This window comes from Typopeltis vanoorti, chromosome 9 (genome assembly GCF_054136105.1).
Source record: "Typopeltis vanoorti isolate ZY-2024b chromosome 9, IOZ_Tvanoo_1.0, whole genome shotgun sequence".
NCBI lineage: Eukaryota > Metazoa > Arthropoda > Arachnida > Uropygi > Thelyphonidae > Typopeltis > Typopeltis vanoorti.
The window spans coordinates 62,592,818-62,616,412 of record NC_143557.1 but is presented as its reverse complement, the minus strand read 5'-3'; the positions used below and the strand labels follow the sequence as shown (position 1 = coordinate 62,616,412).

At 36.7% G+C, this 23,595-nt stretch overlaps 1 protein-coding gene across 2 annotated transcripts in view; it reads left to right on the top strand.

The window, feature by feature from the left end:
* The window catches only part of LOC150103089 (nudC domain-containing protein 1), a 171,800-nt gene that overhangs the window by 127,039 nt on the left and 21,166 nt on the right, over positions 1–23,595 (top strand). For both annotated transcript variants that reach the window (XM_090397646.1, XM_090397647.1), the window contains exons 6-7: positions 5,652–5,862; positions 20,505–20,649. In XM_090397646.1, the coding sequence (XP_090253772.1) occupies positions 5,652–5,862; positions 20,505–20,649 (356 nt within the window). The remainder of the gene's footprint in view (positions 1–5,651; positions 5,863–20,504; positions 20,650–23,595) is intronic.

Sequence of the window (23,595 nt, the reverse complement as noted above, 5' to 3'; positions counted from 1 at the left end):
TCTGCAACCCACACACTTTCTATCTCTCCTCATAGGGAATGTTCCACAGATCTGTCACAAGCTTGGTCACTCATCTCTGACTACTATACACAGATTTGGTCATATAGAAACACAGATGACCAAATCGGTGCACGGTAGTCAACATGTGGCCAAATCATAGCCTTATAAAGAGAGATAACAACCTCCCTGTCTTTACTTGTCGATGTGTTCTTCAACATCCAAATAATCTTTTTATTGTTATTATTATTATTTGACACCTCCAGGGAGTCCAAAGACTCATCGAGGGAAGGCACCTCTGCTCTACAGCTCTGTCTCTGCCACTCAATCCACCAACTGACTGCAACTACACCAATGCCATCTACCGCCGACCGCCACCACTGGTATTTCCACAGACAATCACAAACATCTCTGTCCGTGGTGGGATTTGAACCTGCAGCCTTTTGCCTGGAGAGCAGATATGCTAACCACTCGACCAGCCAGGCTGGCAAATCTTCTGAGCTATTTTGACAGCTCTTACAATATGTCCTCTGAATTCAAATCTCTTTCTACCATCACACCCAGATCCCTAGCCTCATTAATTTCCTCTAATATTATACCATCAATAGGATACAAAGTATGCAATCCTTTCATCCCAAAGTGCATTACCTTACATTTTACAACATTAAATTGACAAACATTGTCCTTTGCTCACACTGCCAATTTATTTAAGTCATCCTACAAGATATCTATATCACTTTTATCAACTATTTTACTCCCCAGTTTTGTATCATCAGCAACAACTGAATATTCCCCCTTCAGATCTTCTGCTATATCATTTATGTACAAATTAAAGAATAGTGGTTCTAGCACACAGAGCCCTGGGACACTCCACTGGTCATCTTCATCCATGTCACCAACCTCATATCCATTCTCATTTCCTCCGACTTACGTAATAATTTTCCAGTGGTATTCTGTCTAACGTCTTTGCAAAGTCCAGCAGTATCATATTGTAGCCATTTCCTTTATCCAGTTCTGCTGTCATTATTATGAAATGTGAATAAATTACTGAGGCAGGGCCTACCTTTTACAAAACCATGCTGCTCCCATAGTGTCATATTTCTATTCACCCATTCCTGAATTTTACTTTTAACTAACTTTTCCAATACTTTAAGCACCATTCCAGAGATATTAATTGGTCTGTAATTTGCTACTTCTGTCTTGTTCCTTTACCTTTATGTAAAGGAACTATCTTATCCTCTTTCCACTCCCTGGAACCTTGCCAGAGCAGAGACTTAGATTAAACAACTTTGTCAGAGGCACTGCTAGATCCTTTGCACATTCTTGTAACACACAAGCTGACATACAGTCCAAGCCCACTGCTGCATTTACGTTGATATTTTTCAATATATTAAGTACCTCCAGTTCATCTACTTCAATTTTCACATCAGTGTCTGCCACATTAGTAACTTGAAATTCATCACCTGGATGATATACCCTTGCAAAGTAAGGTTAAAGTTATCTTTCCATAATCATTCTTTATCTTACTTGCTATGTAGTGAAAAACTATTGGATTTATTTTGGCTTAATTAGCCTAATTTTCTCTCAAAATCTGATATTATCTTCCTTTCCATACTTGTTACCCTTCTTGCTTGTGCTTTATATTGTTCATGAGCATGCTGGTCACTTTTTGTTTATATTCCTTCCACAATGTTTTCTTTTTCTTTTTTTTTTGCAGCTTCTGCTTTATATTGCTACTCACCCACTTAATCCTTATTCAATTTATCCTCCTGACCCTGGGTATGCAGTTTGATACTGCCTTGCTCAAAAAATTCCTGACACTTCCTAGACACTAATGACATTCATTCCATGTAGCCACTTATGCCATGGCACTGCTCCAATTTGCCTCCTAAGCTTGTCATAATCTGCTTTGTAGTTCCACATAAACCCTTTCTTTAGTGAAAATTCTACATGTTGAGCAACCTTCCAGTACAAGACTGCATGGTCACTTTCCCTGATTGGAGGTAGAGTTGCTACTGTAGTTATGATGCTATTACCAGATCCAACACTCTCAAACCCTTGGTCCCCTCCATCACATGCTGTTTCAGGTAATTGACCTTTAGTAACCAATTTCCATTTTGCCATGTGCCCTTTCTTCCTTTCAATATATATCACCATAGTTGAAGTCTTTCATGATAATTGCTCGGCCTGCACCCGTGCTATTCTGCTGATGCATGTGATCCACATTTTCTTCTGGACTGCCAGGTCTATAGCATCAACCAACAATATATTTTGTCCTATTGGCCTCTATCTCACACCAAACAGCCTCAAATGAACTATTTCCATCAGATCTACAACCTTCCTTAACTTCTGTTTTTTTTTTTTTTTTTTTTTTGGTTGAAGCTATTCAACTATCATTAACAATAACCCTCCTCCTGCCCTATTTCTTCTATCTTCTTTGAAAACACAATATCCATTACATTGTATCCCTGTAACTACATCATTCTCTGACAATGAGATCTCACTAATTCCAATACTTTTTAGCCAAGTTGAGCTCACCATTGCTAAAAACACCTCTTCTTCATTTCTGATACTTTGGGCATTCATGTACATGCATTTCAACATCCCCTTGAGCCCACAGTTACCATTACATAACGTTATGATTCGAAACCTGGGAAACTGTACCCAGCTCTTCAAAATCATTCCTGCACTCATACTCTTCTATCTCAGAGGTGGCTATTTCATCACAGTCATTCCTGTACTCATACTCATTTATCTTAAGGGGGCAGCTAGATGCATGCTTGATTGCTCCCTCCCTCTAATTTCTGTAATTTCTCTGGTTTTGCTTATTAGATTCTCTTCTTAGCTCATTTCTTACCCAGTGATGGAATTTGTAGAATTTGTCCATTAATAGTGGATATTAAAACTCGGAACAGTCAGAAAGAAGTATCTATTTTCCCAAAATATTTGATTATATTGATTCTAACCTAAATGTTTTCAGTTGTTTCCTGAGTTGTCACCATATCATGTGACATCACCTACCCTGTCCTTCCAACAGAGCCAGAATTCAGAAATGCACTAATGCAGTTATTTGTGGAGATCCAAGGGTTTATTTTATTCAGATTTTTTATGATATTAAGATTTATGATGATAATGAAAATGTTCAGTGTTTACTTATAATGGCAGAGAAGAAATTGTTGCCTTTTTTCCCCATAAAAGTGATTCAAGAAAAACATTTTAGAAGCAGAAATAGTTAAAAATGTATTATTAATAAAATAATAATAAATAGTTTTGTATTACTTATAAAATGCATAAATTTGTTTTCTTTAATAGACTGATAAACATGGCAGAGTATTCCACATATCTTGTCAATAAAGGATATTACAAAATCAACATTTTTAGTGTGCTAAATGCAACAAAGCTCTAGCATGAATATATACAGAGTTTGAAAATTTGTATGCTGGCACACCAGTCAGGCAAATATCTCGCTCACGTTAGCCTAAGTGTACTCTACAACAGTTGCTAATATACCATAGTCACACGTGAGTGAGATATTTGCCTGACTTGGTGAGCCAGCATACAAATTTTCAAGCCCCGTATATATTCATGCTAGAGCTTTGGTGCATTTGGCACACTAAAAATGTTGATTTTGTAATATCCTTTATTGACAATATATGTGGAATACTCTGCCATGTGATATATCTTGTACCTCTGGTTTTACTTAAAAAGAAATTAAAAAGTTTTCCCATCACCACAGGAGTTCTACAGGGAGATACTCTGGCCCCATATCGATTCAGCATAGTGATTGACTATTTTTAAATTGATTCAAGTTAAATCTAGAATCCTTATCAAAGACCCATATATACAGATGCACCTTGAAGACCTGAGCTTTGTAGATGATATAGTCCTCATTGACTCCAACATTACAGATACCCCAAACCTCAACAGCCTTAGGAGAACTGCAGAAATATTTGGACTAAAAATAAACTCCCAAAAAACAAAGATATTAAAAAATCAGATAGATGGGCATATCTATATAAATCAAAATGATCACCTTGACGAAGTAGAGGACTTTGTATACCTAGGATCACACATCTCAGATTCCTTAACAGACATTAAGACACGAAAACAGAAAGCACTCTTAATAAAGTATGGAAGTTGAGCCTCATCTCAAAGGAGGCCAAGATTCGTCTCTACTAGTGCACCAGCCAGTTTATCTTTCTATACGGCTCCCAGACCTGGAACATCTCAACAAAAACAGCAACCAATATTATAAATAGCTTTGGAACTACTTGTCTAAGAAATATCCTGGATTACTCCTGGCAAGACCACATTCTCAACTCTACTATATTAGATGAAACCCAGCAAGATCCTCGTAGTCAGCACTGTTCAAAGAAACCAAATAAAATGGCTCAGCCATGAACTCAAACATCCATCCTCTGCACCTTTTTGATGCTCTGGTCCTCTATGCCCCTACAGATGGAAAAAGAGAGGCATCCCCCCAAACTCAATATTGGAAATACATCAGCAGTATTCTCCCTGTTTCCCCCCCAACTCTCTGCATCAGAGATCCGTCAGTTAGCATATGACAGAGAAGCCTGGTTTACTTTCACATCATAAGAACCTCCAAGTCCTATCTTAGTGTAAACAGATTACTTATTTGTTTTGATTGATTTCCTGTTTATAATTGTAAAATTATAAATAAACAATGATGATGATACTAATAAATTATTATACAAAATATGTGTTATAAAGTTTGTACAAATTAAATTTCAGTATGTTTTTTGGCAAAAGTTACAAATTTCCTAAAGATGTAGTTAATAAATTAATGTACAGTGCTTCCAGAGAGCTATGCACAGAGACATTTCAGTGTGGAATATGGCCACCCCAAACCACGATGCAGCTCTCACAATGTCATACCATGCTTAGCACCAAGTGATTCAGGAGTTTTTGAGGCAAGCTGGCCCACTCCTCCTTCAGAGTAAAGATAAAGCTTTGTTTGTTTGTTTCCTGGAGGGGAATTTTGAGGAGCAGTGTGTCTCCCTGTTGTGTCCCAAAATGTTCTATTGGGACTTTTAGTAATCCAACCTTTTTGCTTTCAGGCAGATTTTATCAGATCAATCAAGTATATCTGGTGTTTTAAATTTTTGCAACATATATATCTTCTTTAAAATTTCTTAATGTACAGATATTTCTATCTGATTGTATTGATACACATCTAGATTTTTTATACAAATAATTTTTTATATGCTTTATACATGCAATCATTTTTATTCTTTTAAACATTTAAAAGAATGTTTTTGATCAAGTAGATTTCTGAAGTCATATCCATTTTTCCAACCATACCAACAACTGTTGGAAATAGAGTAATCAAACGTTTATCCAACCTTCAAAATAGTGACCCTTCGGTTATTGGAACAGCCAGTTGCCTTCCAAATAAACGGTAGATCACTACTTGAATCTATTTCCATATTTTGTCTTTATTTAAAAAAAAAAAAAAAAAAAAAAAACTCGCATTCCTAAGTCAAAACTAGTTTTATCATAGTTTTCATACCTTTGCTACATGAAGCAAAGAGTTTTAGTCAAAGTAATATATAATTAAGATGCATATTCATGCAACACTATGCACTATATTTTTTAAACTGATTATTCTTTGAAAATTTACATCCTTCTAGCTTCAGAGCCTCCCTTATATACCTATATTCAATCAATGGAAGATATTACTGTAATCTTCAGATTGCCTGATGGGGTTTCCAAAAATGATCTTCAGATTAATTTGCAGCCTTCACATATAGAGGTATGGGTAAGAGGGAAGACAGTTCTCAAAGGTGATTTATGGAAGGTAATAGATGAATGTAACAGTACATGGACTATTAAAGGAAACAAGTAGGCATTATCAAAATATTTTATTTGATTTTACTTTATACTTAAAGTGTAAAGTTTACTTGAGTTTTCATTTCTTTTAAGGTCTTTTATTGTTTGAAAATATTTGTTGAATTATATATACATATATGTTTTGTTATGCCTGTGTAGTCCCATGGCAACTTCCATGACAGTAGATCAGATGAAGAAAGACCATTATAAGGTCATTTCTAATCTCTGAATAGAAACAGTAAGGACTTCTTGACCTTGTTTTCAGTAATTTCATAAATTACTTGATCTTTGATTCAAGCATGTAAGATTTTAGCCTCACGAATTCAGAAAATTTAATCAACATAAGAACTTGCACTGTTTCACACATTAATACCACTTAGGTTTAGGAACACAAAATTACTGCATTTGTGTGCCATCCTCTCATTACTCATGTCTGCAAGTAGTTGGCAGAAATGAACTCAATTACCATGATGACAAAGAAACTGGCTGTCTACTAATTTCCAAAAGTTGGAGCTCAAGTCTGCTTACTCTCCTCAGGAAATAAAATGCCATTAAGGGATATGCTTTATTTATTTATTTTTTTAGAAATTAAGTATATGACAAAAGTTGTAAAAAGATTTTTATTTTTTAATGGGTTACATTCAGATATATGTGTCATAGATACAGTCAATGGTCTCACTATAGCAATCACCATTATAGCAGACTGTCTGCTCACTAATAACAAATTACTAAAAAAGTCCTGACAAAAACCCCATATGCACAATACTCTACTAAAAGGAATTCATTAGAGCAAACTATCAATTATCGTATTTACTCAAATATCTCTCTCCCTCACATATAACTCATACCCCTGATTTTACTTTACAAAAAATTAAATTTAAAAGTTTCGCATATACCTCGCACATGAAAAAAAGCTGTGGAACTGGATATGACATGCATTATATCACAGAATGTGACAGTGGTAAATTGTTATTTTTTAAATATGTTATCAAATGTCTTCAATTATATCTTGTCTTCTGTGCCTTTGTAAAAACTATAGTTATCTTGTTCAAACCTTTCTTCTTAACCTTTATTATACACCTGATTTATGGCCGCAAATAATAAAGCTCACGTGTGCAAAACTTACAGAACAAAAAATTGCCTCTGGCTGGAGCCAATCTCTTTGTCTGACCTACTGGTGTTTATTCTCAACTGAATTTGGAAAATTTATTTAGTTTCTAGCTGTGCTGCCACCAAATTCGTGGGTGGGAGGTGAATCTCCCTCCAAAGAATAACACAGTAAACTACACAGAACTTTTCTCCCTTAATTCTAAGTAAATCTATCAACTTATATTTCCTGTTATGCAGTCGTGACAATATCTATTTTTAAGGCTCACACAGATTCGAATTTTATGAGTAGTGCATTGAATTAGAAATCAGGCAAGTTATTTAAACAAGAAAACGATTTATTTTAACATCAGTGAAGTGTACAATGGGTCAATTTTAAGTACTAAGTAAATTAGCATCTATGCTTCAAATCACAACTAATGACTACGTTTACAATTTAGTTCCTCATCATATTCAATTCTAGTAAGACCACGTGTCTATAATTCTCTCTCATTAAACTTGGTTATACTCAGATTAATCTTACGTAACATTCTGCAGGCTCAGGCAATAGCTATAATATATAATACACGATATTTCACTTTAAATTTTTTGCCAGACCTTCTCTCACACATAACAAAATATGTCAACTATCATTAAATCACCGTCACAATCTTTTTCTCTAGCTAAACAATGAAAAGATCTTACTTGAACTGAGGTCTGTACTTCTCTGAATGATCCATTAAATCTCCTTCTGTTTCCGTTTGACTTTAGCATTGAACTGGGGTACCTTTTTCTGGGGCTTTGAGAGATTCTTCTCTATCATCAGCAGACATCAGGAACTTGGCGGCATGGAAAATCGGCATCCAATTTCTTCTAAAACAGCCTATCTTAGTTGCGTCAGTCCCTCTGCAATTTTCTATCTGACCACAAGTCTCCGATGGTGATTACAAATTATCTCCGACGATGTTAGCAGAACTCCGCTGCCGTAGCATACATCGTAACTTCAAGTCGGCACCCCATGTGACCTTGAAACTTCTCGCTTGACCAAATCAACTCGAATGCATACTCCAAGAAAAAGGCAAGACAAGTAGCGAACTGCTATTTATACGGTCCCGATGACCTTCGTTTTTGCTTACGTCATCGTCCACTGGGTACCGTAATTTTCTGCACCTGACACCCACGTCTATCAGCGCAATTAGATGGGAGACCCCTGTGTAATATCACGCTGCACGTGTACAGTAGCCTCAGGTCATGACTTAATCTTCTTAATCCTGTCTGGAATTTTTTTGTTCACTATAGCATACTTAGACACAATACAATCTCTTTTGTTCTTACACAAAACTATTGATAATACATTATTCATAATTAAAAAAAAAGCATTATTTCTATTACAATTACACCAAGTTTATTCATTGGTATACAAGTATTTTAGCAGGATTTAGTATACTTTTAAAATCTGAATAAAAGGTATTATATTACTAAAATCCCTTTTATTCAAGATTTAACAACAGCAACAACTAGCATTGTTCCAATGTTTACACATTAATTAATATTGTTATAAAGAGGGGGATTATTTATTAATTTATTTATTATCAATCCTCATTTGGTATGCGATTATTTCTAATTTCTGAGTGTTTTTATTTATATGCACAAGGATTCATTTCTGATTGGTGCAATGACTTTTAACTGTTTCTTTCAGAATCCAAAAAATCAGATTCAAGACCAAATACAAAATATGCACATTTAATAAAACAAAAACAATATATACACTTCAAATAAAATTACACAACTAACTACAAAATTAACTGGATCCAAGGCCTTTTAAAATAAACTTACACTTTAGACATCACCCATTCTCTGACTCATTCTATTACTGGTTTATTTAACATATGCTTAATCACCTCTACTGGACTAAACACCTTGTTTACACAATAACAAAATGTTCATAGTCAGTTTCTTTGTTAAGGCCTCTTTCCGAAGATATAAGATTCTCTTCTTCTTTTTCCATAGAATTCTTTCTCATCACCGTTATTTAGCACACATTATTCCTCCTGATTCTGAAGTAAGATAATCTGAATTTACCGAAGTATAGGTACTCTTACCTAATGCAGGTAAATTTTTGTACCAGCAAAAAAAAGTTTCTTCTACTGCTTTATCTAAGTTGCTAAATTCTGTCTCCTTTTCCAGAAGAAATAACAGATAGATCCGGAGTCTATAAACCAGATGAAATTTTCGATCAGCGTTTTGTCGAACATTCCTACAGAACATCAATCGCAATATTCTGTTTTATTTACCAATACTTATTTACAGTCTTAACTCCTCCACTTTAAAGGCTCACAATTCTACGATTCCTTTTTCAGAATCTTCTATTAATATTCCTCTCAACTGTTACATACAACTAAATAAACTTTGTAAGAACAAAATTCCTCCATCTGCGTTCTTAAACCTCCATTCTCTCTCTCTCTTTTGTTTATCCTCCGTTCTTTGATACCGAACGCTCTCTTGTTGTTTCCGTTACCTTGATACTGAATGCTCTGTCAGCTGTCAATCACCCATCAAGCTCCTCGGCAAGCATGCGCATTCCATGAAAGTGGCAAGCAAGAAGTTATATATATAATAGCTGACACGTCTCCGTTAGCGTTACGAGAATGTCTTTACAAAACACAGCACTTAATAATTTTAAACCACAATAAAATTTTTGAAAGTAACTCAACTATCCAAATCCATTAAGTACATACATTTTTTTAAATACTTCACATTTCACTGAAAAAGAGAGCCAAAAGGCTTCACTTAGGCAATGCAAAATTATTCAAATTAAGTGGATATTGAATCCAACATTATTTCATAGCCGAATATAGAAACTACAAGAGTTTCATACCGAATATAGAGACTATAAAAGTTTCGGCGGATACAAGTGTATGCCAACCTTTCATGACAGGGCAACTCATAGTAAAGGTGGAGCAAGCTCTGATCACTGTCCTTAGTATTTTCCCATAATGTAAAACACATCTTCTAGGAGATGTATGATGTTATACATTATGGGGGAAGGTCACTACCCAGACTGGTTTCGACCTTTTTTGAGGTCTCGTCAGTGGGAGCTAGACCAAGAATATTCAGGATGAAGTGATGCAGAACTTGTACTTTACCATACGAGTTGCTAAAAAAGGTGTCACGTTACAAAAGGTACCAAAAATTACTTAAAAAGAGAACCAAAAGGCTTCACTTCGGCAATGCAAAATTATTCAGATTAAGTGGATATCGAATCCAACATTATTTCATAGCCGAATATAGAAACTACAAGAGTTTCATGCCGAATATGGAGACTATAAAAGTTTTGGCAGATACAAGCATATGCCAACCTTTCATGACAGGGCATCTCATAGTAAACCACCTTTACTATGAGTTGCCCTATTTATTTGTGCTGGCAAAAGAATTTTCTAAAAAGAAATTGCTAACGGAGATTTCCAAACCCAAACACCGGAAGTCACGCATACCCACAACAAAACGCATTTTCAATTCAAATTTATGTCACTTTGGACAGAACTGTGGGAAAAAAACATAGCCATCAGGCACAGTGCGAAGAAATTAACGAACGGATAGAAACCTAAAGGAACAAGAGTCAACTACAATTTCAGATTATTTACAACAATTTCGTTCTTTCAGATCTTGTGTGTGCGTGTGTGTGTGTTGTACTGTGAATATATTGTTAAAAATCATCTATTTGCATTCAGAAGACCCATTCTGGAGAAAAAGTAAGTTAATCTCAATTATCATTAGAATTTTTCTAGACTGCATACAAAAGTTCTTGTAATCCATTTAAATCTCCGTTTATTTTTTTTAAGAAAAATGCTATTTGGTTTTTCATTCAAAAAATAACTCATTTTATCTCTAAAGGCTGACCCATCTCTTGACTCTAAACTAAAAATTCCAATAGCCAAAAACTTTTGTAATAAAGATATCAATAATTAGAAAAAGTAATGAACTTTAAGATCTTAAATTTTAGACAAATTAAAATATTTGGATGAGTTATGTATATGAGAAAAAAAAAAAAAAGTGTGTGTTTGAGGGGACAGCAATGATAGCCTATAATTAATTATTCAGAAAATGTCTAAATGCTGCTGCCATCTCTTGACTCTAAACTAAGAATTCCCATACTCATCTATTGACAAGAAAAACGTATGTATGTGTGTGTGTGTGTTTGAGGGAGGACACCAATCGAAGTTTGCAATTAATTATTTAGAAAAGGTCTAAATGCTGCTGTCATCTCTTGACTCTTAACTAAAAATTCCCATACTCAATAACAGGAATGAAATACACAAACCTATATTGGAAAATTTGTACTGCTAACTATAGACAACCGAAAACACAATGTGACGTCAATGACAGATGTGTGTTTCACTCTTGGAATTTCACCCTGGGAAATTCCAAGATTCAATACTCTATCTTATCTCTAACCATCACCCACAATCCCATATGCAACAAAAACACACTATGTGATGTCACTGACACATATGTTCCCCGGAAAAATTCCAAACTCATAACGTCACGATTCCTTATCTCTAACCATCACCTACAATTCCATACAGGAACAAAAACACACATCATGATGTCACTGACAGATGGGTGTGTGTGGGGGGGGCAGCGAAATTCCAAACATTCCATAGTCTATCTTATCTCTAACCATCATCCACAGTTCCATACACAAACCATTCACTTATCTACATATCACAATAACATACATCCATGACACTGATGTTGCTTCCCCCCATTTACCCTACCCCTATTTAGTTTAAAGTGTCCCACCAATCACGGCACAAATCCTTATCCACTACTATAACTTCCTTTTCCATTCAAATCAATGTTGTCACTTAATTTACAACTAACAAATTACATCACTTATTTACATCTGATAACAACACACATCCATGACACTGACGTCGCTTCCCCATTCACCCTACCTCTATTTGGTTTAAAGTGTCCCACCAATCACGGCACGAATCTTATCTACTAATATATCTTCCTTTTCCATTTAAATCAATAATGTCACTTATTTACAACTAACAAATTATGTCACTTATCTACATCTGATAACAACACACATCCATGACACTGACATCGCTTCCCCCATTCACCCTTCCCCTATTAAGGTGCCCCACCAATCACGACACGATTCCTTATCTCTAACAATCACCCACAATTCCATACGCGAACAAAACAGACACCGTGACGTCAATGACACATAATTTCCCCCAGGGAAATTCCAAACTCATGACCGTCACGCACAACGACGTCAAGAACTTTATCAACCAATGACGTCATGATTCCTTATCTTGATCTTGTTCAAAGTGCCACCCATGTGTGAAAAAGATTCGAAAAGTAATCTCATTGGAAGAAAAACTTGAAATAATAAAGAAAATGAACAAGGCAAGCCAGAGCAAAGATAGGACAAGAACACAAAATGGGTGAATCAACTATAAGAGCAATTTTAATCAAAGCTGCTGAACAAAAAAGAGAAGAGAGGTAATGCTGCTTTAAGTTCATTATGCATGCAGACCACTCGAAATCAAAGTATTATAATGATTGAATTCGAGAGAGTTCTTTTTAAATGGCTTGAAGATTGTAAAAACGGATCCTGCTAAGCACTGACCTTATTAAATCAAAAGCATTAAGTCTCTTTGCAACCTTGAAAGACAGGGCTATCAATGATGGAAAAGAAGAATTCCATGCTAGTGCTGGATGGTTTGAGCATAGGCTATTGTAAAATCTCTTATGGTGAAATAAAGAAAATTCTTTTCACCTATATCGATTTTACATAGTTCATAAAATATTTAAAATTAGAAATGTATATAACCTGCTTTAATGTATTAAATTTTGTATTATATTGTGAAAACAACTGAATGTAGAACAAGTATATGTAACTAAAAGTTTAGACAGGATTATGCTAGTGAGCTGGAGGTGAACAATAATCTCTAAGGTCACTGAAATATAGGAGTTTTGCCGCCAAGACCTAAAGTAAGCATAGGTGACGTCAGGGAGCTTCTGGAAAATCCGAGAAGTTTGGATGGTAAGACAAGGGACTTTGAATTATATAAAAGGCTGTGATTGGCAGGTAAAAAGGTTTTTTTTTTTTTTTTTTTTTTTTTCTTCTGGAGTCTTGGGAGGAGAAGAGCAGGGAGCCCCTCGAGGAGTCATTCGGGAGATCCTGGGAAGTTCGCTGGTAGGTAACCCCCCCCCCCCAGTGCAACAGAAGGGGGGGAGTCAGGAGAGGCTGTATTCAAAGGAACCCTTTGAGATGCTCTTCGACAAAAATACCGATCCAGTCGAAGAGCTAGTAAGTAGATTGCTGTATGTGTTAATGTCCAAGATTGTTTGTGTATATAATCGATGCTAGTCCTGTTTACGTGGTAAATTCTAGTACATGGCAAAGAAGTTAGAGAGCCGAGCGTTAGTCTGTATGTGCATAAATGAATGATATGTTTGTATATTGCCTGTGTTAATTAATGCATAGAAAGTCCATCCATCTTCAAGGCCCACCTTTCCTGATTGGGTTGTGGGGGCAGCAACTGCAAGAGGAACTTCCAATGGTCACGATCATATGCCACCAAGCTCAGGTGTTCTGGTGGGACTCCCAGACGTATCCATTCACGGTTGTGGGTATAATCTATCCAGCAAGTCCTTAGCCTTCCACATGGCCTCCCACCCTCTGGCTTGGCAAAGAGGGCCTGCTGGGGGAGCTTCTCTTGTGGCATTCTGACCAGGTGCCCGTACCATCGTAACTGTGATCTCTCAACACGGAGAAGCAGCGGTTGAGTATTGAGAGTTTTCCGAATTGCAGAGCAATTCGGAAAACTCTCAGTTCGGGGCTGACAAGACTCTGTCGAGTCTTGTCAACCCCGCAACCCTCGCAGGAACTTCATTTCAGCCACTTCGATTCGTGTCTGCATTCTTTTGGTCATTACCCAGCTTTCATGACCATAGGTGAGGATGGGGACATAGACTGTATCGAAGACAGCCAGCTTTGTCTCCTGACTTAACTCCTGTTTCAATACTACCGAATAGCCAAGCTCCCACAATGTTGTGCTTGCTGAGCCAATTTGAGTATCTAGCTCTGTGACCCACTTTCCATCACTTGTGAATATGGACCCAAGGTATTTAAACTTCTCCACCTGCCTCAGTGGGACTCCACTCACGTGTAGAGTGCACTGGGATGGTTGTCTTGAGACCACAAATATTTCCGTTTTGGTCACACTGATCTTCATCCCGGCTTCTGCACAAACAGCTACAAACCTATCCAGGGTCCACTGGAGTTCATCTGCAAAAAGCAGCTGTCCAATGCTACATCTTCCAGTTCTGACACACTCACTACCTCGGCTATGTCTTTCAATCCAGTCCATAAATATTATGAAAAGGAGGGGGTGACAGAACACATCCTTGGCAGAGACCAACGGAGACTGTTAAAGGTTCAGACTTTGTGTTCAGACTACCCTGACACAAAACTCTGGGCATTCATACAGGGATTTGATGGCAGCTAATAGTTGGCCATTCACTCCGTACTCATGTACTACTTGCCAAAGCTTATCCCGAGGAACCCGGTCATATGCCTTCTCCAAGTCCACAAAACATGTGTAGACATTCTTAGCATATTCCCAAGATTTCTCAAAGACTTGCCTTAAAGTCAAGATTTGGTTAGTTGTGCTTCTACCAGGACAAAAGCCACATTGTTCTTCCTGGAATTTTGACTCAACTATGCTCCTGCACCTTCTTTCCAAGCACCTAGCATATACTTTCCCAGGCAGGCTGAGCAGAGAAATGCCATGATAGTTGCCAATCTCTCTCTCTCTGGTCTCCCTTCTTGAAGACCGGTATTATTATTATGCTTGTCTGCCATTTCTTTGGTGCTCGCCCAGATATCCAAGCAGCCTGACACACTCGAGTCAGCCAGAGAACACTGTCTCGATTTAAGGCTTTTAGCATTTCAGGTCGAATTTCATCATCACCACCAGCAGCCCTGCCCGATTTTATTGCTAAATAGATATTTTCTGCTGTGAGACTAGTCATCGTCCCGATCTGCACCTCTTGGATGTCCACAGCTGCTGTGCCACCTGGGTTAAGAAAGCTCTCAAAGTATTCCCTCCATCTGTGGAGGATATCCTTCTCAGTTGTTAAAAGTGCACCATCAGAGGGTTTAATTTCCCTTGCTGTGCACAATTTCCTCCCTCGAAGGCAGCATGGATGGTCTGCCAGAATACTTTTTGCATTTGCATAGGATGAGTCTAATCTTTCTCCAAAGGATTCCCAAGCCTTCTGCTTTGCTGTCTTTATTGCCTTGGCAGCAGGTTTTCGTGCCTCAGTGTACCGGAAACGCATCTCAGGTGACCTGGCCCTAAGCCATGTTAGGTAGGCCTCCTTTTTTGGCCTGCTTTTTGGAACCAACGTGTCCTTTTCTCACTGCCCGTCACTGAGCTGCTTTCTGTCACAGCATGAGAGTGCAGAGGCAGTGACAGCTGTTCAGAACAGCACCCACTCCTCCTCAACATCTGCAGTATGTTTGGGAATCTCTTTGAACCTGGAGGAAATGTTATCTGCAAAATTCTTCCTCACAGCCTCATTTTCCAATGCCTCCCATTGCACGCAGTATAGCTGCTTAGGTTTACCAGCATTGATGGTAGCATTTGGTTTCTGTAGCCGTAGAGTGCAGACATCAAGCTGGTTGACAGTTCTGCCCCTCTCTTCACACGAACTTCTAGCACTGAGGAAAATAGGTCTGCTGAGACTATAAAGAAGTCAATCAGAGACCTTTGTCCAAGTGTATCCCTGTACCAGTTATACTTATGGACTTCTCAGTGCTGGAAGAAGGTATTGATTATGGACAAGCTGTTAGTACAGCAGAAGTCCAATAATTTCAACCCATTCATGTTAAGGTCAGGGTTTCCGTTCCTCCCAAACACACCCCTTCATGTCTGGTCATCTGTTCCAACATGTGCATTAAAGTCACCCATTGGCAGAACTGATTCCATGTCTGTCACCCTGTCAAAAGCAGCATCCACTTCCTCTAGGACGGCATAGTATTCTGACTCCAGATTAGGTGCATAGGCTTGTACCACAGCCAAGTTGTGGTTTTTCATCTGGAACCTTAACACACATACCTGTCCCCCCAATGGGATCCACTCAGCAACACAGTCTGACAGCTGGGGGCTTGTGAGCATCCCCCACACCTGCCTGAGCAGACATTGTCAGACTCCCACCAGAATAGTAGAGCTTCCACCCCTCATTCAGGTCAACAGTTCCAGAGCCTCTCCTCTTTGTCAAAGAAAGCCCGACTAAATGTAGTTGGTAGCTCTTGGCCTCCTCGACCAGTTCCTTCTCCTTCCCTGTCAAAGAAAAGATGTTCCAGTTGCCTAAAGCCATAGTCTGGTGCCGTTGTCATTGCCTTTTCTGTCCTTTTGCAGAACCATTTCTTTGCGCTGTCCCTGAACACCTCCCTAAACAGGAAGCGGGCCCATTGATGAAGTTTCCTCTAGCAGAGTGCTGAGGAATGGTGTCTAAGGGATACTAACATATTTTTTGAACGGGTCCCTCTGTCTAAAACCGAACACATCCCTTAGTAATCCGCATGACAGATGGTGGTATGACCATTGTATGATGACCTGACCAAGTTACAGTATTTGGTAATGCCCTATTAGCACTATCGCCTCGGTTCGGAGCTGCTCAGGTTTCCCCTCATTGCAGGACCCCCCCCCCCCCATTAGCTGAGGCTCACCCTTGTTACATATAATTTGTCTTAAAATTTTATAAAATTCAAAGGACTTTTCACGTCATAAATAAGTTGAGTGTGAGATTTCTTTTTGTTTGATGGCTCACGTGATTAGCTTTACTTCATAAATGGTGATTCAAGCACATGATATGCTCATTGCTGTTTGTAAAATATTTGTCTTAGTTAAAATAAACATGTTTTGTTTTATATTGTAAATAGCTTGCCTGATCTTTGTTAACCAATGCACTGTCTCACAAAAACTAATCGGACTTGTGTAACCAAGGTTAAGTAACTGCCACGACTGTACAATTCAGAGTTGCTTGAGATTAACGAACAAAGGGCTCTTATATGTGCTTAGTAGATAAATTCTCATGTTTGTAAAGAATATAAAATTTACATAGTCCTTGATGGTGCAGTCGTTAACTAATATAAATTTTTCAAGGACTACTAAACATGAGCATTAGCAATCTAAATTGAGGATCTGCCCTTAACTAGAGGTTTTCCCTTATTTTACAACACTAGCACATATAAGGGTATACCTTACATTGTGCAAATGATTTTAGAGGCTTTTCAAATGAAATGGATAAGGTTGTTGAGGAAATTGCTAACATCGGGCGCGAACTGGGTTTTGACGAGATCGACAATGATAATGTCCAAGAGTTAATTAAATCTCATTCTGAGGAATTAAGTGATTCTGACCTGTGAAATTTAGATGCACAGCAGGAAGATCCTGAAGGATATGAAGAAAATTTAACCACTGACAGTCAGCCAAAAGAGATTTCACAGAAACAGTTTGAAGATATATTTCATACAATTGAAGTTTTTAAGCAGCAATGCTTGGAGGCTGATTCTGATGAAGACAGAAGTAGTAAAATTTGCAGAAAAAAAGTAGAAGAGGCAATAGGGCCATACCCGTCAGTTGTATGAAAAAAAGAAACAGAATGCCCACCAAAACTACGTTAGCTGAATTCTTTGGTAAGAAGTAGAATAATAAATTTATATTCTGAATATGTTTTATTGTCTTTCAGCCTCATGGTTTTCATTTAACTGGACCCCTGATTCTTTTATAAAAAAATTAAGGGTCAAAAAAGAAATTTGAGGAATGAATCATACATTTCCCCATAGGTTCATACATTTGATTAGTGCATTTTCAATTAATATGTCCGTTTTAAAGAATGCATTAGGCATATTAATAGGGACTGCTGTATTATAATACTATTAAGAGCCTCTGGAGCTCAGTCGGTATAGATGAAACCCTTTGATCAGAAAGGCCTGGGTTAAATTCTGTCTATGACATGAGAAATGTTTATCCGGTCTCTTTTGACCAAAGGTAAGTTAGCCAGTTTCATACAGAAATAGACAGAAATAGGTGTTTTTTCACCTGAAAACTCAGTTTTTCATCTTTCAGAACAGGCAAACTGGCCCCATGAACACATGGATTTACAGCCATGAATACTTATGACAATATGCGGAAGAGATTGGGTCCTCACCACATGTTGTACGACCCATAGTTAATCATGAGTCAAATTATGGCACTTGAATAGGATATACTATTAGATAATAACATAAAACTATTACATAATCTCTGTTTGACATCTTTGTTTGTGGTTTTATACCAAAAAAAATAGTTCTAAAAACTATTACTAAGTTGGAGCAAATGGGAATGGATATTAGGCTGATGACATGGATGGGGATGGCTGACAGCCAGCTATCAATGTGTGATGTATGGTGGAGTGGAATTTAAGAGAGTGAGGGTGACTGGTGGAATACCTTGTGACTCTACTAGGGTCACTTCTCTTTAATTTGTATAATAATGATATAGCGATAGATTTAAGGGGAAATATTCTGTTGCTTGCTGATGCAAAACTGAGGAGGGCTGTAGTTGATAAAGGTGTTGTAGATATCCTACAGGATGATTTAAATAAATTGACAGTGGCAAAGGACAATGGTTGTCAATTTAATCTTGCAAAATGTAAGTTTATGCACTTCACATGAAATGACTGTAAGATAAAACCTTTGCTCATTTACCATTCTGAAAATCCATGCATTTTTAAAAAGAACAATGTCATAAAGAGCAAATTCGGTGTTATGTGGGGGGCCATCACGAAAGCATGGGTTACCAGAGCTTTTCACTGAGTGGATTTATCAAAAATTTGCTCCCACTGTAAAAGCTTATCTTACTGAAAAAAAAATCTACCATTAAAAGCTCTTCTAGTGATGGACAATGCTCCTGCTCATCCACCAAAGTTAGAGGAGGATTTAGTTGGTAAATTCAGTTTCATCAAGATAAAGTTTTAGCCGCCCAGTACCACTTCTGTCATACAACCCATGGACCAGCAAGTGATTTCAAACGTCAAAAAATTGTATATTAAGGCTATGTTTCAAAAGTGCTTTGAAATAACCAATGCCACAGAACTGAACTGACTCTTAAAGAATTTTGGAAAGAGCATTACAACATTCTTCATTGCTTAAGGATCGTCGATAAGGTATGGAAAGAAGTTTCTATTAAAACAATGATTTCTACTTGAAAAAAACTCTGGCCAGATTGTATTTCAGTCAGTGAAGTAGTAAGCTGTGAAGAAGAGTCTGTTGTAAATGAAATTGTGTCTTTGGGTAAAGCTATGGGATTAGAGGTGAGTGATGAGGATGTAGAGGAGTTAATGGGTGATCATAAAACTGAACTCAGCACAGAAGAACTTCAACATCTTCACGATCAACAACAAAAAGAAATGGAAAAAGAAATTTTTATGGAAGAGAAGGACGCCAAAGGATGCATTTCCAATGCCGACCTTCAAGAATTGTTCTCTGTTTGGGTTAGAACACAAGCTATTGTAGAAAAATGGCACCCTAATAAGATAGTAGTAACCAGGAATATCAACTTATTCGATGATAACGTGATGGGTTATTTTAAAAATATCAAAGAAAATCGTCAGTGCCAAACAATATCAGATGGATTCTTCTCTGCAGAAAAAAGAGAACATGAATCAGCATTCTCAACTCCAGCTAAGAATGAGAAAGAACACGCTTAACAACGGGAGCCTTATTTTCGTCTTTGTGATTTTTATATTAAAAAAATATTCTTCACTGTTATTTTTATGTTGTAATAATTAAAATTAATAAAATAAATATAAGATTATTTGTTTAATTTTTTCTAAGTTATTAACATTAAAAAACCTAAAATAGATAAAATAAAAAAAAAATTATTGAAATTTTTTGGGTATGGGAACGGATTGTTTCGCTTTCCATTATTTCTTATGTAAAATCTTGATTCGGACTTCGAACGATTCATAGTTCGAATGGGTTTCTGGAACGAATTAAATGTGAACTACGAGGCACCACTGTGTATATATATATATGCTGTCATAAAGCATTCTTACTGAAACTTTTAGTAGGTTTGAGCTAGCTTGTGGGAACTATTCAACTTCTATTTTATTCTTGATCTGTAAATGATGCAGACCAGTTTCTTTTTGTCTTCATCCTCAGTTCATTCCGTAAATGAACTGGTCCAGAGAAATAGGACTGTTTCTATCTGTAATAGTTTTCTTTCCTTTTATTTTCCAGAAAATTTGTCCACTCAAGTTCAGATTCGGCACAAACTGTTTCACTGTTTTAATAGTACTCTTTTATCTAGTAGTACAACTTAATCCATTTCCTTTTTTAAATGAAATAGGGAGTTACTTTATCAAATATTTATATAAATGTCACACATTTATATTAAAAATCACTGAATTATATTTCTAATTGTTCTAATGTTACTTTAAACTAGCATTTTTGTTTTGCATCTGTTTTTGATTATAAAGTTTCTTCATTATAGATTGGAAATAATGCTAACTAAAGCAGAGGAAGGATTAGTATGGCAAGAATTAGTTAAGGGAGATAATCGAGGAGAGGAAGTTATGGATCCTGCATTGGTGGAAGAAATTCATCATCAATTAGCACATATTACTTCTGAAATTGAGGTAATTATACAGAGCTAATTTAATTTTTTTTCAAAATCAGATATGAATTATGTTTGCAGTTTATCTGTAAGCAGAGAAAGACAATGAGAATTTTGTTTAAAAGTAGTCCAAAAATTAAATCACATTTCTTAGCCAACGAAAAGCAAATGAGTGAGTCGGCACTATAAAATAGTAAATTGACATAAAGAAGAATACTTTTTTTTTTAACTGACAATGTTTTGATTTTTTCCCTCATTATATTATCCATTTAATGTTATATTTGCTTAAGGGTCAAAGCTATATAACTGAGAGGAGACCTCCACATAGCCTTTAAAGGAATGCAGAGAACCGAACCAGGGATTCTGACCTAATGTCAATTCCTCATCTTCTCGTGGTGCACCCTGTTGGGTATCTACTTGGATACTAAACGAACGAGGATGGGCTGGCAATTTGGGATTTAGCCGACCAAATTGTATTCTTATTGGTTAAACCAAAATAAAAAATGATGGTACAACATGACAAAATTTCATGCCGGCTGGGGCGTTGCCCGGTTAAACAAGGCCACTGTTGTTTTCACCAGGGAACTCTAACCAAGTGAAAAATAAACTTTCAACATCTTTCTCTAAATCCAGAGTAATTTATTAAAAAAGGGTGGCACACCATTTGGCAACTCCTATAGGTAGAGATGACCTGCAAATGCTTCTGCCTGGTATCTCAGCTTGGGCCTGGCTCCCGCTGAAGAGACCTCAATAAAGGTCGAAACTAGTCTGGGTAGTGGCCCTTCCCTTAATGCATAACATTAGACATATCCGCAAGGAGATGTGTTTTGCATTATAGGAGATACTGAGACAGGAGTGTTGGTAGCTTGCTCCACCTTTGCAACAAGTTGACCTGGTGTTGTACCACCTTACCCCAGTCCTGAAGATACTTTCAGGCGCAAACTTTGTTTGCTCACACTTGGATAAAGGATTAAACTAAATTTATTATGATGTAGTAAGGTTTCACAGTTTTCTTTATACATTTGCTATAAGAAAATGCTTTGGTGTAGGACTATATACTTTTTCCACAGAATTCTATGTTTGGAAGAAATGGCATGTTCAGCAAATAATATATATTTGTTCCAGACTGTGAAATCTAATATAGTCTGGATGTTCATCTTGTGCAAATCTGCTTATGATCTGTGGTTTATCTACAATAAACCACAGGTGACAGGATATTTGTTACATACCAGAGTAGACCAAAGGAGGAAAGTTATTAATCAGGTGAAAAGTCAATCTGAGACTAATGGAAGTAAGTAAGTAATTTGGAGATTCGTTTATAGACAGCTTTGGCATATTTAATGGGAATGTGATTGATAACTTCTTAGGAGACTGGTACAGAGAAACTCCTTAACTGTTAATAACCTTGTTTACAAAAGATTCAGTGAAACTGTTAGACAAGAAGAGTTTGATAACATATTCTTTTTGTTTTAGTGATGTCTTAGTAGAGCACAGAGAGAGCAAGCTGATAAATAAAGTATTTAATGGTGCCTGGTTTTTGACGAAAATGAGACCAAATGGTTTTCTTTCTAAAAACAGAAATTTAAAGGTCCCATTTGGCTGCATGAATCATAAGCAGATCAATGAAGGAAATGCATTTATCCATTTCAATTTTAAGAGTAAATTATATGTGAGGATGAATACCAGTAATATTTGTGAGAAAGTCTAAGTTCACAAAAGGGAGCCTTGCTACACTGCAAAGATCCATGTATCTGTACCATATCAAGAGTCTAAGATGGATATTACAGAGCTGTTGTTGTTCAAACCATTCCATTAACATAAATAATTTACTCAAGACAAGTCCTTTAATTACTTTCATGTCGACATAATGAGACCAAAACATCCCTAGCCTTTATTCAGTCAACTCATAATGAATCAGTCACAATATCTCTGGAGTTGTTTAATGTAATAGAGTATATATCTATGGAGTCTTCTGAGAGAGGGCTTTTTCCCACTATAGGAGATAAAATTATATGAAAGTTTAATCTTCTAGGATGTCAATACAGTTTTCTCTTCTCTTCTTTTTCTGTTGTTAGAGACCCTGATAAAAAAATCATTAATATTTCTGAATAACTTCTCGCTACAGAAGAAATGAATGCATTATCCAAAGATCCTGGTTTTGCTATTACATCTAAAACAATTCCAGTTCTGGATTTCTTTTATCCTTGCAATAGATAAAAGTATGCATTTCCTGAGACAGCTAACCATCTTGTTTTCAAAGCAGCACAAATTTTCTATAAGTGCAAACCTCCATCACATAATCTGTCTTATTCAGAACTTTAAGGCACTGCTATTCTTAAAGAGAAATATAAATTTTTGTTTATCACAAAGGCTGATAAGGGTAAAGCAATGGTTCAAGGCAGAAAAGATTGCTATATAAACTTTAATTTAATGTTATTCGATTACACTGCTTCTTGTTCTTTTTCTTATGATCCAACTTCTAGTCAGTTAAATAGACTCATTGATGGCGTCACCATTTAGGAGGAAGAAATCACAAAGAAGCTGAAACCTTGTTATGGTTACCTTCCTAGATTGTATGGTCTCTGCAAATTCCATAAAGCAGATGCTCTATTATGATGCATGCCATTGACTGCATAGGTTCAACTTATTACATAGTTGCAATGCATCTTGTGCCTTGTTTAATTTTAAATTCATACTGAAGATATCCTGAATACTTCTGCTAAAATTTTATGTCATTAAAAATTCTTATTTAAGCCTTCTGCTGTATTAATTTTTTGATTTAAATGTACTCTTATGTTTTAATTATTTGCATATCCTTCTCTCTCGATCTCTCGTTTAGTGCATATATTCAAGCCGTTATGCAACCATTTTCTCCAACCTGGCTACCTGTATTGTTGCCTCTTTCATTGAAGAACTGTTTCTCCAGGCATCTAACACCAAGTCCATTTAAGTGGAATACTGTGAGTTG